Source organism: Bubalus kerabau, chromosome 5 (genome assembly GCF_029407905.1).
Source record: "Bubalus kerabau isolate K-KA32 ecotype Philippines breed swamp buffalo chromosome 5, PCC_UOA_SB_1v2, whole genome shotgun sequence".
Lineage (NCBI taxonomy): Eukaryota > Metazoa > Chordata > Mammalia > Artiodactyla > Bovidae > Bubalus > Bubalus kerabau.
In genome coordinates, this window is record NC_073628.1 from 33,631,114 (window position 1) to 33,644,718 (window position 13,605).

Sequence of the window (13,605 nt, forward strand, 5' to 3'; positions counted from 1 at the left end):
GGAGAGGCACAGATAAAAGGGAACCCTGCTAAATTGTTGGTAGGAATGTAAACTGGTGCAGCCAAGGGAAAATGGTTGGAGGTTCCTTAAAAAACTAAAAGCAGAGCTACCATATGACCCTGCAACACCACTCCTGGACATGTATCTAGAGAAAAACATGGTCTGAAACAATACATGCACCCCAATGTTCATTGCAGCACTATTTACAATAGCCAAGACATGAAAGCAACATGAATGTCCATCAACGGATGAATGCACAAAGAAAATGTGGTACACAGATACAATGGAATCTTACTTAGCCATAAAAAAAAGAATGAAATATTGCCAATTGCAGTAACATGGATGAATCTAGACCTTGTCAAACAAAGTATGTCAGATTGAAAGGCAAATATCATATGATTTCATTTATATGCAGAATCTAAAAAAAGATACAAATGAATTTATTTACAAAACAGAAATAGATTCAGTCACAGAAAACAAACTATGGTTGCTAAAGGGGAAAGGAGAATGGGGAGGGAAAAATGAGGAGTATGGGATTAACAGATACACACTACTATATATGAAATGGATTAAAACACAAGGATCTACTGCATAGCACAGGGAACTATACTCAACATCTTATAGGGATTTATAATGGAAAAGAATCTTAAAAAGAATGTATATGCATATGTGTTTATAAATGATCACTTGGCTGTACCCCTGCAACAACACTGTAAATGAACTATGCTGTTGCTTAGTTCCTAAGTTGTGTCCAATTCTGGTGACACCATGCACTGCAGCATGCCAGGCTTCCCTGTCCTCCATTATCTCCCAGAGTTTGCTCGAACTCATGTTCATTGAGTCGGTGATGCTATCTAACCATCTCATCCTCTGCCATTCCCTTCTCCTTTTGCCTTTAATCTTTCCCAGAATCAGGGTCTTCTCCAATGAGTCAACTCTTCACATCAGGTGGTCGAAAGTATTAGAGCTTCAGCTTCAGCATCAGGCCTTCCAATGGATATTCAGGGGTGATCTCCTTTAGGATTGACTGGTTTGATCTCCTTGCAGTCCAAGGGACTCTCAAGTCTTCTCCAGCACTACAGTTTGAAGCACCGATTTTTCAGTGCTCAGCCTTTTTTATGGTCCAACTCTCACAATTCTCACGTGACTACTGGAAAAATCATAGCTTTCTTTAAAAGGACCTGTGTCAGCAAAGTGATATCTCTGCTTTTTAATACACTGTCTAGGTTTCTTGTAACCTGCTTACAAGGAGCAAGCATCTTTTAATTTCATGGCTGCAGTCACCATCTGCAGTGATTTTGGAGCCCAAGAAAATAAAATCTTTCACTCTTTCCACTTTTTCCCCTTCTACATGCATGAAGTAAATCAACTATACTTCAATAAAAAGAAATTTGTTAATCTGAGGTGTGTGTTTTAAGCAAAATGTATGGAAACTTTGATTCCCAGAAGGAGCCTTTTGAGTTATGGAGCATCCTTATCTTATATCCCATTAATTATGCAACTCAGGTCAGCAATGTCTCCCACAATACAAATTTATAAATTTCAAGATTATTTACAATAAGCAACCCAAATATACAAGGTTATATTCTGCTAGAAATTTTCATAGATAAAAATTCTTCACTATCTTTTGACTAATAACTATTTTTAGTATGTTTAAATACCTTCGATATATTTATAAAGAGTTTTGATTGTGGTCATTCATTCCTCTCTGAACATGCCTAAGTGGAAGGAGAATAGGTTACAGGCCTGGTACTAACCCTTTCCTTCAGGGTTTATTCTTTGCACACTAAAACTGAAACTCCAAGCCCCACAGAATCCCTGTTGCCAACAGAAGCAATCTCTCCTCACAAGTCTAATAAACCTAATCCTTCAATGGATGAAGCCGTGACTAAGGTGGTCACCTTTCAAGGGCATGCCCACTCTTTCTCATACCTCACCTGCATCACTTTCCATTGTCTCAGTTCAGTTCAGTTCAGTCGCTCAGTCATGTCCAACTCTTTGCAACCCCATGAACCTCAGCATACCAGGCCTCCATGTCCATCACAAACTCCTGGAGTTCACCCAAACCCATGTGCATCGAGGCAGTGATTCCATCCAACCATCTCATCGTCTGTTGTCCCCTTCTCATCCTACCTCCAATCCCTCCCAGCATTAGGGTATTTTCAAATGAGTCAGCTCTCCGCATCAGGTGGCCAAAGTATTGGCATTTCAGCTTCAGCCAGTCCCTTCAATGAACACCCAGGACTGATCTCCTTTAGAATGGACTGGTTGGATCTCCTTGCAGTCCAAGGGACTCTCAAGAGTCTTCTCCAACACCACAGTTCAAAAGCATCAATTCTTCGGCACTCAGCCTTCTTCACAGTCCAACTCTCACATCCATACATGACTACTGGAAAAACCATAGCCTTGACTAGATGGACCTTTGTTGGCAAAGTAATGTCTCTGCTTTTGAATATGCTGTCTAGGTTGGTCATAACTTTCCTTCTGAGGAGCAAGCGTCTTTTAATTTCATGGCTGCAGTCACCATCTGCAGTGATTTTGGAGCCCAGAAAAATAAAGTCAGCCACTGTTTCAACTTTTTCCCCATCTATTCGCCATGAAGTGATAGGACCAGATGCCATAATCTTAGTTTTCTGAATATTGAGCTTTAAGCCAACTTTGTCACTCTCCACTTTTACTTTCATCAACAGGCTTTTTAGTTCTTCTTCACTTTCTGTCATAAGGGTGGTGTCATCTGCATATCTGAGGTTATTGATATTTCTCCCAGCAATCTTGATTCCAGCTTGTGCTTCCTCCAGCCCAGCATTTCTCATGATATACTCTGCATATAAGTTAAATAAGCAGGGTGACAATATACAGCCTTGACGTACTCCTTTTCCTATTTGTCTACAGACTTATAATCAGAATTAGACCTAAGAATACTTCAAGAGATGGCTTTATTAAATTTACTGACCAAACTCTACAGTATATGTAGGAAAAAAATCCTAAGATTGTTAAACAAGGAGAAAAGAATTCAAGACTGGGCTAAACTTATGTATGTACGGGCTTCTCTTGTGACTCAGCTGGTAAAGAATCTTGCAATGCGGGAGACTGGGTTCAATTCCTGGGTTGGGAAGATTCCCTGGAGAAGGGAAAGGCTACCCACTCCAGTATTCTGGCCCGGAGAATTCCATGGACCATATAGTCCATGGGGTCGCAAAGAGTCGGACATGACTGAGCGACTTTCACTGTGTGTGTGTGTGTGTGTGTGTGTGTGTGTGTGTGTAATTTATTTATTTATCCATCCTAAAGGAAGATATAAGCATCTGAATGCAGAGTTTCAAACAATAGCAAGAAGAGATAAGAAAGCCTTCTTCAGCAATCAATGCAAAGAAATAGAGGAAAACAACAGAATGGGAAAGACTAGAGATCTCTTCAATAAAATTAGAGATACCAAGGGAACATTTCATGCAAAGATGGGCTCGATAAAGGACAGAAATGGTATGGACCTAACAGAAGCAGAAGATATTCAGAAGGGATGGCAAGAATACACAGAAGAACTGTACAAAAAAGATCTTCACAACCCAGATAATCATGATGGTATGATCACTGACCTAGAGCCAGACATCCTAGAATGTGAAGTCAAGTGGGCCTTAGAAAGCATCACTACGAACAAAGCTAGTGGAGGTGATGGAATTCCAGTTGAGCTCTTTCAAATCCTGAAAGATGATGCTGTGAAAGTGCTGCACTCAATATGCCAGCAAATTTGGAAAACTCAGCAGTGGCCACAGGACTGGAAAAGGTCAGTTTTCATTCCAATCCCAAAGAAAGGCAACGCCAAAGAATGCTCAAACTACCGCACAACTGCACTCATCTCACACGCTAGTAAAGTAATGCTCAAAATTCTCCAAGCCAGGCTTCAGCAATATGTGAACGGTGAACTTCCTGATGTTCAAGCTGGTTTTAGAAAAGGCGGAGGAACCAGAGATCAAATTGCCAACATCTGCTGGATCGTGGAAAAAGCAAGAGAGTTCCAGAAAAACATCTATTTCTGCTTTATTGACTATACCAAAGCCTTTGACTGTGTGGATCACAATAAACTGTGGAAAATTCTGAAAGAGATGGGAATACCAGACCACCTGATCTGCCTCTTGAGAAATTTGTATGCAGGTCAGGAGGCAACAGTTAGAACTGGACATGGAACAACAGACTGGTTCCAAATAGGAAAAGGAGTACGTCAAGGCTATATACTGTCACCCTGCTTATTTAACTTATATGCAGAGTACATCGTGAGAAATGCTGGGCTGGAGGAAGCACAAGCTGGAATCAAGATTGCTGGGAGAAATATCAATAACCTCAGATATGCAGATGACACCACCCTTATGGCAGAAAGTGAAGAAGAACTAAAAAGCCTCTTGATGAAAGTGCAAGTGGAGAGTGACAAAGTTGGCTTAAAGCTCAATATTCAGAAAACTAAGATTATGGCATCTGGTCCTATCACTTCATGGGAAATAGATGGGGAAACAGTGGAAACAGTGAGAGTCTTTATTTTTCTGGGTTCCAAAATTACTGCAGATGGTGACTGCAGCCATGAAATTAAAAGATGCTTACTCCTTGGAAGGAAAGTTATGACCAACCTAGACAGCATATTCAAAAGCAGAGACATTACCTTGCCGACAAAGGTCCGTCTAGTCAAGGCTATGGTTTTTCCAGTAGTCATGTATGGATGTGAGAGTTGGACTGTGAAGAAAGCTGAGTGCCAAAGAATTGATGCTTTTGAACTGTGGTGTTGGAGAAGACTCTTGAGAGTCCCTTGGACTGCAAGGAGATCCAACCAGTCTATCCTAAAGGAGATCAGTCCTGGGTATTCATTGGAAGGTCTGATGTTGAAGCTGAAACTCCAATACTTTGGCCACCTGTTGCAAAGAGCTAATTCATTTGAAAAGACCCTGATCCTGGGAAAGATTGAGGGCAGGAGGAGAAGGGGACGACAGAGGATGAGATGGTTGGATGGTATAACCAACTCCATGGACATGAGTTTGGGTGGCCTCGGGGAGTTGGTATTGGACTGGGAAGCCTGGTGTGCTGCAGTTCATGGGGTTGCAAAGAGTCAGACATGACTGAGCAACTGAACTGAACTGATACAACAAAGGAAACAATCAACAAAATGAAAAGACTATCTTTTGAATGAGAGAAGGTATGTGGAAATCATAGGCTTGATAAGGGGTTAACATCCAAAATATATAAAGAGCTCATACAGCTCAACATTAAAAAAAGAAACAACTCAAATTAAAATTGGGCACAAGACCTGAATAGACATGTTTCCAAAGAAGACCTAGAGATGGTGAAAAAGGCACATGAAAAGATGTTCAACATCACTAATCATCAGAAAAATGCAAAGTAAAACCAGAATGAGCTATCACCTCACACGTGTCAGAATGGCTATTGTCAAAAACTCAACAAATAATAAATGTTGGCAAGGATGTGGAAAAAAGGGAATCCAAGTACACATTGGTACAAATGTAAATTAATACAACCACTATGAAACACAGTATGAAGGGTCCTCAAAAAAATTGAAAACAGAACTACCATACGTTTCACCAATTCCATTCCTGGGGTTATGCTAAAGAAAATTAAAACATCAATTCAAAAAGAAATATGAACCCCAATGCTCATAGCAGCTTTATTTACAATAGCCAAGATGTGGAAGCAACCTAGCTGTTTATCAACAACAGATGAATGGATAAAATGATGTGATCAATGTGTGTGTGTGTGTGTGTGTGTGTGTGTGTGTGTGTGTGTACTTACATACAATGGAATACAACTAGGACATAAAAAAGAATGGAACTTTGCCATTTTCAAAAAATGGATGGGCCTGGAGGATACTATACTTAGTAAAGTACATCAGACCGAGAATGAGAAATACTGTATGTTTTCATGCATATGCAGAATATACAAAATAAATGAATGAATATAATAGAACAGAAACAGACTCACAGATACAGAAAACAAACTAGTGGTTACTAGCAGAGAAAGGAGTAGGGGAGGAGCTAGATAGGGAAAGGGGATTAAGAGACACTAACTACTAGATATAAAACTTAGCAAGATACAAGGATGTTATGTACAGCACAGGGAATATAGCCAGCAGCTTATAATAATTTTAAATGGAATATAATATAAATATATTGATTACTATGTTATATACCTAACACTAATATAATACTGTAAACCAACTATACTTCAATTTAAAAAAAAAATGGTAGCCAATGCATTATAAAATTGGGATGCCAGCGATTTCTTGGTGTAATATGGAAGAAAGAATTCAATGGTTTATTGAGAAAAGGTTTCTGGAATGCTATCACCTATAATAAGCTAACCCACACCATACTGAGCTCTATGGGCAGTCTCAGAGGACACTGAAAAACACATAGTGAGAAAGTGTCAGCATCCTTGAAAAGCACCACAGTGGCCACGCTTTATGCCTAGATAAAGGTGAGGGGTGTTGCCACTCAAACTGGCTTCCTGAGTTCAAAGGCAATGATGAGATTCTACTGTGGCAGAGGCCAAGTAGCAGCACTCACTGCCAGGGGCAAGGTAAGCATGGTTTCTGTAAAAGGCACAAGGCTAGAATGACAATCAGAATGGTACAACCCATAGGGTTATAACTTGGTAGTAACTAACTGATCATGCTGTCCCAATTCCAAAATAGATGGTGATCTCAACAGGCCTGTTTATGTACTTTTCAGTCTACACTCTTTCCCTTTAAGAACTTACAACTTCAATTTCCATCTGTCCTAATCCTTAAATCTATATTTTCAGTTCATACTTTCCTTTTGAAAAAGAGGAAATTTAAGGAGACCACTCAGAGAATTTGACATGCTCCTGGATTTGAGGAAATACAAGGAAAACCATGCCTAAAAAAAGTCTATAAATACCAAGAAGCTATGCTGGAGATGCTCAAGCCCATGGCAGTATAAGACAAGGGAGGCAATGTTGGAAATGAGCTGCAAGTCTTCAGATGCTGGATCAGTAATGACTGCTTCCTCAGAACAGGTATGGATCCTTTGTAATTGCTAATATAACTTTAAAGGGCTTCAAACTAAGGGAGAGTCAAAAGGACCTTAGCAGAGAAGCATCAGGGAATACAGGAAGACAGGCATTCACTTTACCAAGAGAGTTGCAATCAAGGTTCTCAGCAGAAAGTGAAAGTGAAACTGAAGTTGCTCAGTCGTGTCCAGCTCTTTGCAACCCCATGGACTGTAACCTACCAGGTTCCTCTGTCTATGGGATTTTCCAGCAAGAATACTGGAGTGGACTGCCATTTCCTTCTCCAGGAAATCTTCCCAACCCAGGGATTGAACCCAGGTCTCCCACATTGTAGGCAGACACTTTACCATCTAAGCCACCAGGGAAGTCAGCAGAAGGGTCTCTGAAAATACACATGGAAAAATCCATGCAGTTAAGAGCCAACAACTGCATTTACTTGGTCCTGTTAGAATCAACCCCTCCCTGTGGGACTGTGTTCTTTCATCCTATCTCTCCTTTCCCTGAGCCATACTCTGGAAGAAAGGTAAAAGGACGATCATGCTCTTTCCAAAACTGCAGGTTCCCAGCCCTGGGTCATGTGAAATAGGGGAAGGGAAATACTTCATGAAGTTGGAGTGAAGCGAAATTTTTAACGAATGAAACAAGATTGTTCTTGTGACTATAAAGGACTGGGAAAATAATGGAGGTTGCCTAAGATTTTATGGGAATGAAAAGAACAGAGTCACAGAGTCCATAGTAGGGAGAAAAAATAAAGTTTAGGTTCAGTTCCTTCAGTACATCAGTTACCTTTCTTACAAATTTAACGATTTCAACTAAAACGGTGTAAGTAGACTTTTTTTATAAGGGGAACAACAAAACAAAGGGAAGCTCTGCATTTGACACAATGCTAAAGAGGCACATTCAGTCCTGGTCTCAGGACTCCTATGAAGATTCAGATGTCCTACCTTATGACACCAGTGCAGGTACAATTCAATCCCCTCCCAAAGCAACAAAAACCCAAGTACCTGAAAAAAGGAAAAAAAAAAAAAGATTATTTTGAAATCCCCACGATGCTGCCAAAAACACTTTCCTGAATTCAAAATTCTTTCACAGTCTGGTATTACATTCACTTCTTGCTACATCAGCAGTTTTCATATGCTGGGAATTTGCCATTCTGTTCCTCTGCTAAAAAGCTCTCCCCTTTCCCATGCCACTGAAGCTTCAAATAAAGTTCACGTGTCACCTCCTACTTGTACCTTTCACCAGCAACCCCTGGAAGAATTTATTATCTTCTCTGGGATTTTGCAAAGTTAGTATACTGATATCTTTCTTGAGTTCCTACGAATTTCTTGGTAGGTATTACCAAGAACACTTAGAGAACAGAGAAAACAGAGGTTACTTCTTAGAGAACAGAGGTCAGGGGCCAGCCTTTCCAAGGGTCATCTAAAAAACCTTTCTTGAGGAGCCAGTGCCACTGTTATAACTACTAGCCACTATCATTAACATCAGTATTTAGTCAATAAATCTTAGAGAGAATTTGAAGCTAAATCTAGCCAGTCACCAAGTCAGTGTGGAGACAGGAATGGAAAAACAGAGTCCTCAGATGCTTAGGATATGAATGAGAGAATGTATGAGACAGATTCTTATCAAAACAATTTCATGAATATAGTTCACTTGTTCTTTATTCAGCCTTATAAAATACCATTTTATTAAATATTATCTTGCTTATTTTGGAAGAAAAGAAACTGAGGCTCAGAAGGCTGAGGCTCCACACCACAACTTCCAGGATGATTTTCCTAAATAGAAATCTGATTTATGCTTAATGCACTAGCTCACTTTTCAGGCCTTTCAAGGTCTGTTACAAGCCTATCTAAAATGATTTTATTCCTTTTTCTTCAACATCCCCTGAGTTCAGTTCAGTCGCTCAGTCGTGTCCAACTCTTTCTGACCCCATGGACTCCAGCACATCAGGCCTCCCTGTCCATCACCAAATTGCAGAGTTTACTCAAACTCATGTCCATTGACTTGGTGATGCCATCCAACCATCTAATCCTCTGTCGTCCCTTTCTGTCCCCTTCTGTTCCAGCATCAGGGTCTTTTCCAATCAGTCAACTCTTCACATGAGGTGGCCAAAGTATTGGAGTTTAAGCTTCAGCATCAGTCCTTCCAAAAATCAGGACTGATTTTCTTTAGGATTGACTGGTTGCATCTCTTTGCAGTCCAAGAGACTCTCAAGAGCCTTCTCCAACACCACAGTTCGAAAGCATCAATTCTTCAGCACTCAGCTTTCTTTATAGTCCAACTCTCACATCCATACACGACTACTGGAAAAACCATAGTTTTGACTAGACAGACCTTTGTCAGCCAAGTAATTTCTCTGTTTTTTAATATGCTGTCTAGGTTGGTCATAGCTTTTCTTCCAAGGAGCCAAGTGTCTTTTAATTCCATGGCTGCAGTCACCATCTGCAGTGATTTTGGAGCCCAAGAAAAGAGTCTGTCACTGTTTCTGCTGTTTCCCCATCTATTTGCCATGGAGTGATGGGACCAGATGCCATGATCTTAGTTTTCTGAATGTTGTTTTAAACCAGCTTTTTCACTCTCATCTTTCACTTTCATCAAGAGACTCTTTAGTTCTTCTTCACTTTCTGCCATAAGGGTGGTGTCATCTGCATATCTGAGGTTATTGATATTTCTCCCAGCAATCTTGATTCCAGTTTGTGCTTCATTCAGCCTGAAATGCCAGGATGTACTCTGCATATAAGTTAAATAAGCAGTAACAATATTCAGCTATGACATACTCCATTTCAATTTGGAACTAGTCTGTTGTTCCATGTCCAGTTATAACTGTTGCTTCCTGACCTGCATACAGATTTCTCAGGAGGCAGGTAAGGTGGTCTGGTATTCCCATCTGTAAAAGAATTTTCGACAGTCTGTTGTGACCCACACAGTCAAGGGCTTTGGTGCAGTCAATAAAGCAGAAGTAGATATTTTTCTGACTCTCTTGCTTTTTTGATGATCCAACGGATGTTGGCAATTTGATCTCTGGTTCCTCTGCCTTTATTAAATCTAGCTTGAACATCTAGAAGTTCCCAGGTCACATATTGAACCTGGCTTGGAGAATTTTGAGCATTACTTTGCTATCAAGTGAGATGAGTGCAAGTGTGCAGTAGTTTGAACATTCTTTGCCATTGCCTTTCTTTGGGATTGGAATAAAAACTGACCTTTTCTAGCTCCATGGCCACTGTTGAGTTTTCCAAATTTGCTGGCATATTGAGTGCAGCACTTTCACAGCTTCATGTTTTAAGATTTAAGGACTATTATAACTTTATATCTCATACCTGTCACTCTGAAGTGCCCCACATGAAAACAGAAACTGCATGTGTCTTGTTGATTTCTGTATCCTCAGTATTTATCACTCATATAATAATCAACACATTTTCTTGAATGAAAAATTAAGGCAAATATTAACTGATTTGGGGGTTGAGTTCTTCTGTATCAGACAGGAAATCAGTGGAGACAAGGAATCATGAAATCAGAGAAAGATATATATGCCCCATGTATAAAAGGGCACTGAAAAACTCCAGTTAACTAAGAATCAGTCTCACAAGCTTTCCACTTCTTCAAATTCCTCTATTTCCCGGCCTGAATTTCTCATACCACATGACCCTACTGTGTCAAGAAACATAGGCAGGGTCTCTACCGCCTAAAGACATTTGCTAAAATGTATTCTGCACCTGGACTAAGTGAAGTCGCTCAGTTAAGTCCAACTCTTTGCGACCCCATGGACTGCAGCCTACCGGGCTCCTCAGTCTACGGAATTCTCCAGGCAAGAGGACCATAGTGGGTTGTCATTTCCTTCTCCAGGGGATCCTGACCCAGGGACTGAACCCGAGTCTCCCATATTACAGGCAGATGCTTTACTGTCTGAGCACCAGGTTAGTGCACCTGGACTAAGGGACTAGCAATTGTGCATTAGAACAGGTTTGACACACTAGCTAATTTATAAGACCCATAAAGACTTACTCTTAGGGGATAGGCTACGGAATGAGTAGTTCAATATGTAAAGGTACTGCCATGTGAAGGTGTGAGCATCTAAAATGATAATACTAAGTGAACCAGGAAATAGACTACGAAATAGGAGAAGAGAAAAAGGATGTTTTACCACTCTTTCTAAGGGTCAAAGTGGTAAGACACATCCTCTAACAGCACAAGCCTTTTTCCCTCCATCTATCCCTCCTGCCTAATATTCAAGTGGCTAATGTAAATGCTAACTCTGCTAAGTGTGATCTGAGGTTCTGAGGGCTCCCAGCACCAACTGAGAACCATGCCACAGACAGAGCACCTAGTGAGGCTACCCATGAAAGGAGTGGGAAAAACAGAAAACATTACTCACCAACAGCAATGATGTGTAGGCAGCCAGGATCCCAAGGAAACTCAGTAAGACAATGGACCAGAAGAACCAGAGCCCTGTACCTATAAAAATGACCCTGCAAAAATAAGTTTCAATCCTTAAAATACAGTAAAAAAAAAAAAAATAGTAGCATCTGCATCAAGGATAAGGGTGACAAGACCAACTAGATGAGGTTTAAGAAAACAGAGGGAGAAAAGAGAAGCAATTTGGGAACAGATTGTGAAGAGCTTTGGGGATATTTAGTGGAGAACTTTTAACTTTGTCCTAAAGGTAACTGGGTACTTTAAATGGGGCTCTGTATAAGTGGTATCATTTTTTAAAAGTTATTCAGAATATATATTCAAAACACATATTCTCCATCCTGAAGCCCCCTCCCACCTTCCTCCCTGTGGCAGACACATGTTGATGTGTGGCAAAACTAATTCAATATTGTAAAGTAAAATAATAATAATAATAAATTTAAAAAAAAACACATATTCTCTTTAAAAAACAGTATAATATAGAAGTTCTGTAATTCTAAAAGAGAAAAAGTCTACTGCTTTAATAAAACTTAACACTTTCCATTTTGGAAGGTTTCTGGTTTATGTCTATGTATGTTTTCTTATATAACTGCAAGCCACCATGTCAATTTATCTATCCTGTGTAAGATATTTGATCTCTTTAAAAACTGTCTTGACATGTTCTATTCCTAAAGGGGATTGTGACAGAAAACTGTTAATGATAAGCTAAGAGAAAGAGGATTAAACTTGTTCCACGTATTGTATGTCAAAACTGTTTTAGACCGTTCATTTCAAGATAACAGGGATTACCTTCTCACCATATAAAACCTGGAGAAATTATATTTTAACAATACAGACCTATAACTTGTCTTACTGCACTTTTAAGACATTGCATTTTTTACAAACTGAAGGTTTGTGGCAACCATACATCAAGCAAGACAATTGGCATCATTTTTCCAACAGCATTTGCTTACTTCCTATCTCTGTATTACATTTTGGCAATTCTTGCAATATTTCAAGATTTTTCATTTCTATTATATTTGTTGTAGTGATTTGTGATCAAAGATCGTTAATGTTACTACCACTACTTGTGAAGGTTGCTGCTGCTGCTGCTAAGTCGCTTCAGTCGTGTCCGACTCTGTGCGACCCCATAGACAGCAGCCCACCAGGCTCCACCATCCCTGGGATTCTCCAGGCAAGAACACTGGAGTGGGTTGCCATTTCCTTAGTTATTCATAAATAGCTATGGTTAGCTATCTAGCAATAAAATAATTTTTAACTAAGGCATGAAAAATTTTTATAAATAATGCTATGGTACTCTTACAGACTACAGTATCGTAACGGTATAATATAAAAAGAACTTTTATGTGCACTGAGAAATCAAAAGACTGTGTGATTTGCTTTATTCAAATATTCACTTTATTGCTGTGGTCTGGAAATGAACCCTCAATATCTCCAAGGTATGTCTGTATAAAATATAGATGTGTGAACAAAAACCACATTACAAATAAGTAAGGAAATTCTCTTTGGTGAGGAGTTATACATCAAGAAGAATGTAATAAGCAAGCAGCTATCTGAGCGAGAGCTATCCCAGATCAAGACGCTAAGAGTACTCTGTAAAAGACGAGCTCACAGACGGCAATCAGAACATGTAAGGACTGTCAACAAATTCACACAGTATGTCAATTAAAAGAATAATCTGAATACTAAAAACATAATTAATAGAATGATCAAAAAAGAACCACAAAATAATCAAGATCTTCAGAAAAAGAAAGGTCTCACATTCATATAACTAAAATGGATGTTTTAAAACAAGCACATTAATTATCGAAACAATCAAATGGAGATCTTAGAAAACTTGCAAGATAAGCTATAATGGAAAAAGTCTGAAAAAAATATATATATGTATGCATGTGTGTGTGTGTGTGTGTGTATAGCTGAATCACTTTGCTTACACTTGTAAATTAGCTATTTTGTTGCTGTTTTAGTTGCTAAGTTGTGTCCAACTCTCTGTGAGCCCTTGGACTGTAGCCCACCAGGTTCCTCTGTCCATGAGTTTCCCACACAAGAATACTAGAGTGGGTTGCTATTTCCTTCTCCAGAGGATCTCCCTGACCCAAGGATCAAATCCACACCCCTTGCATTACCAGGTAGATTCTTTACCACTGAGCTACCAAGGAAGCCAATTAG

The 13,605-nt window shown here is 39.6% G+C and overlaps 1 protein-coding gene across 6 annotated transcripts in view; it reads right to left on the reverse strand.

Moving 5' to 3' along the window:
- LOC129652613 (glycerophosphodiester phosphodiesterase domain-containing protein 4-like) overlaps positions 1-13,605 on the reverse strand; it is a 181,747-nt gene that overhangs the window by 140,526 nt on the left and 27,616 nt on the right. For 5 of the 6 annotated variants that reach the window (XM_055581388.1, XM_055581386.1, XM_055581390.1 and 2 more), the window contains 2 exons: positions 11,399-11,492; positions 7,971-8,030 (listed from right to left, as the gene is read on the reverse strand). In XM_055581388.1, the coding sequence (XP_055437363.1) occupies positions 7,971-8,030; positions 11,399-11,492 (154 nt within the window). The remainder of the gene's footprint in view (positions 1-7,970; positions 8,031-11,398; positions 11,493-13,605) is intronic. The other variant, XM_055581389.1, reaches the window with a different exon arrangement.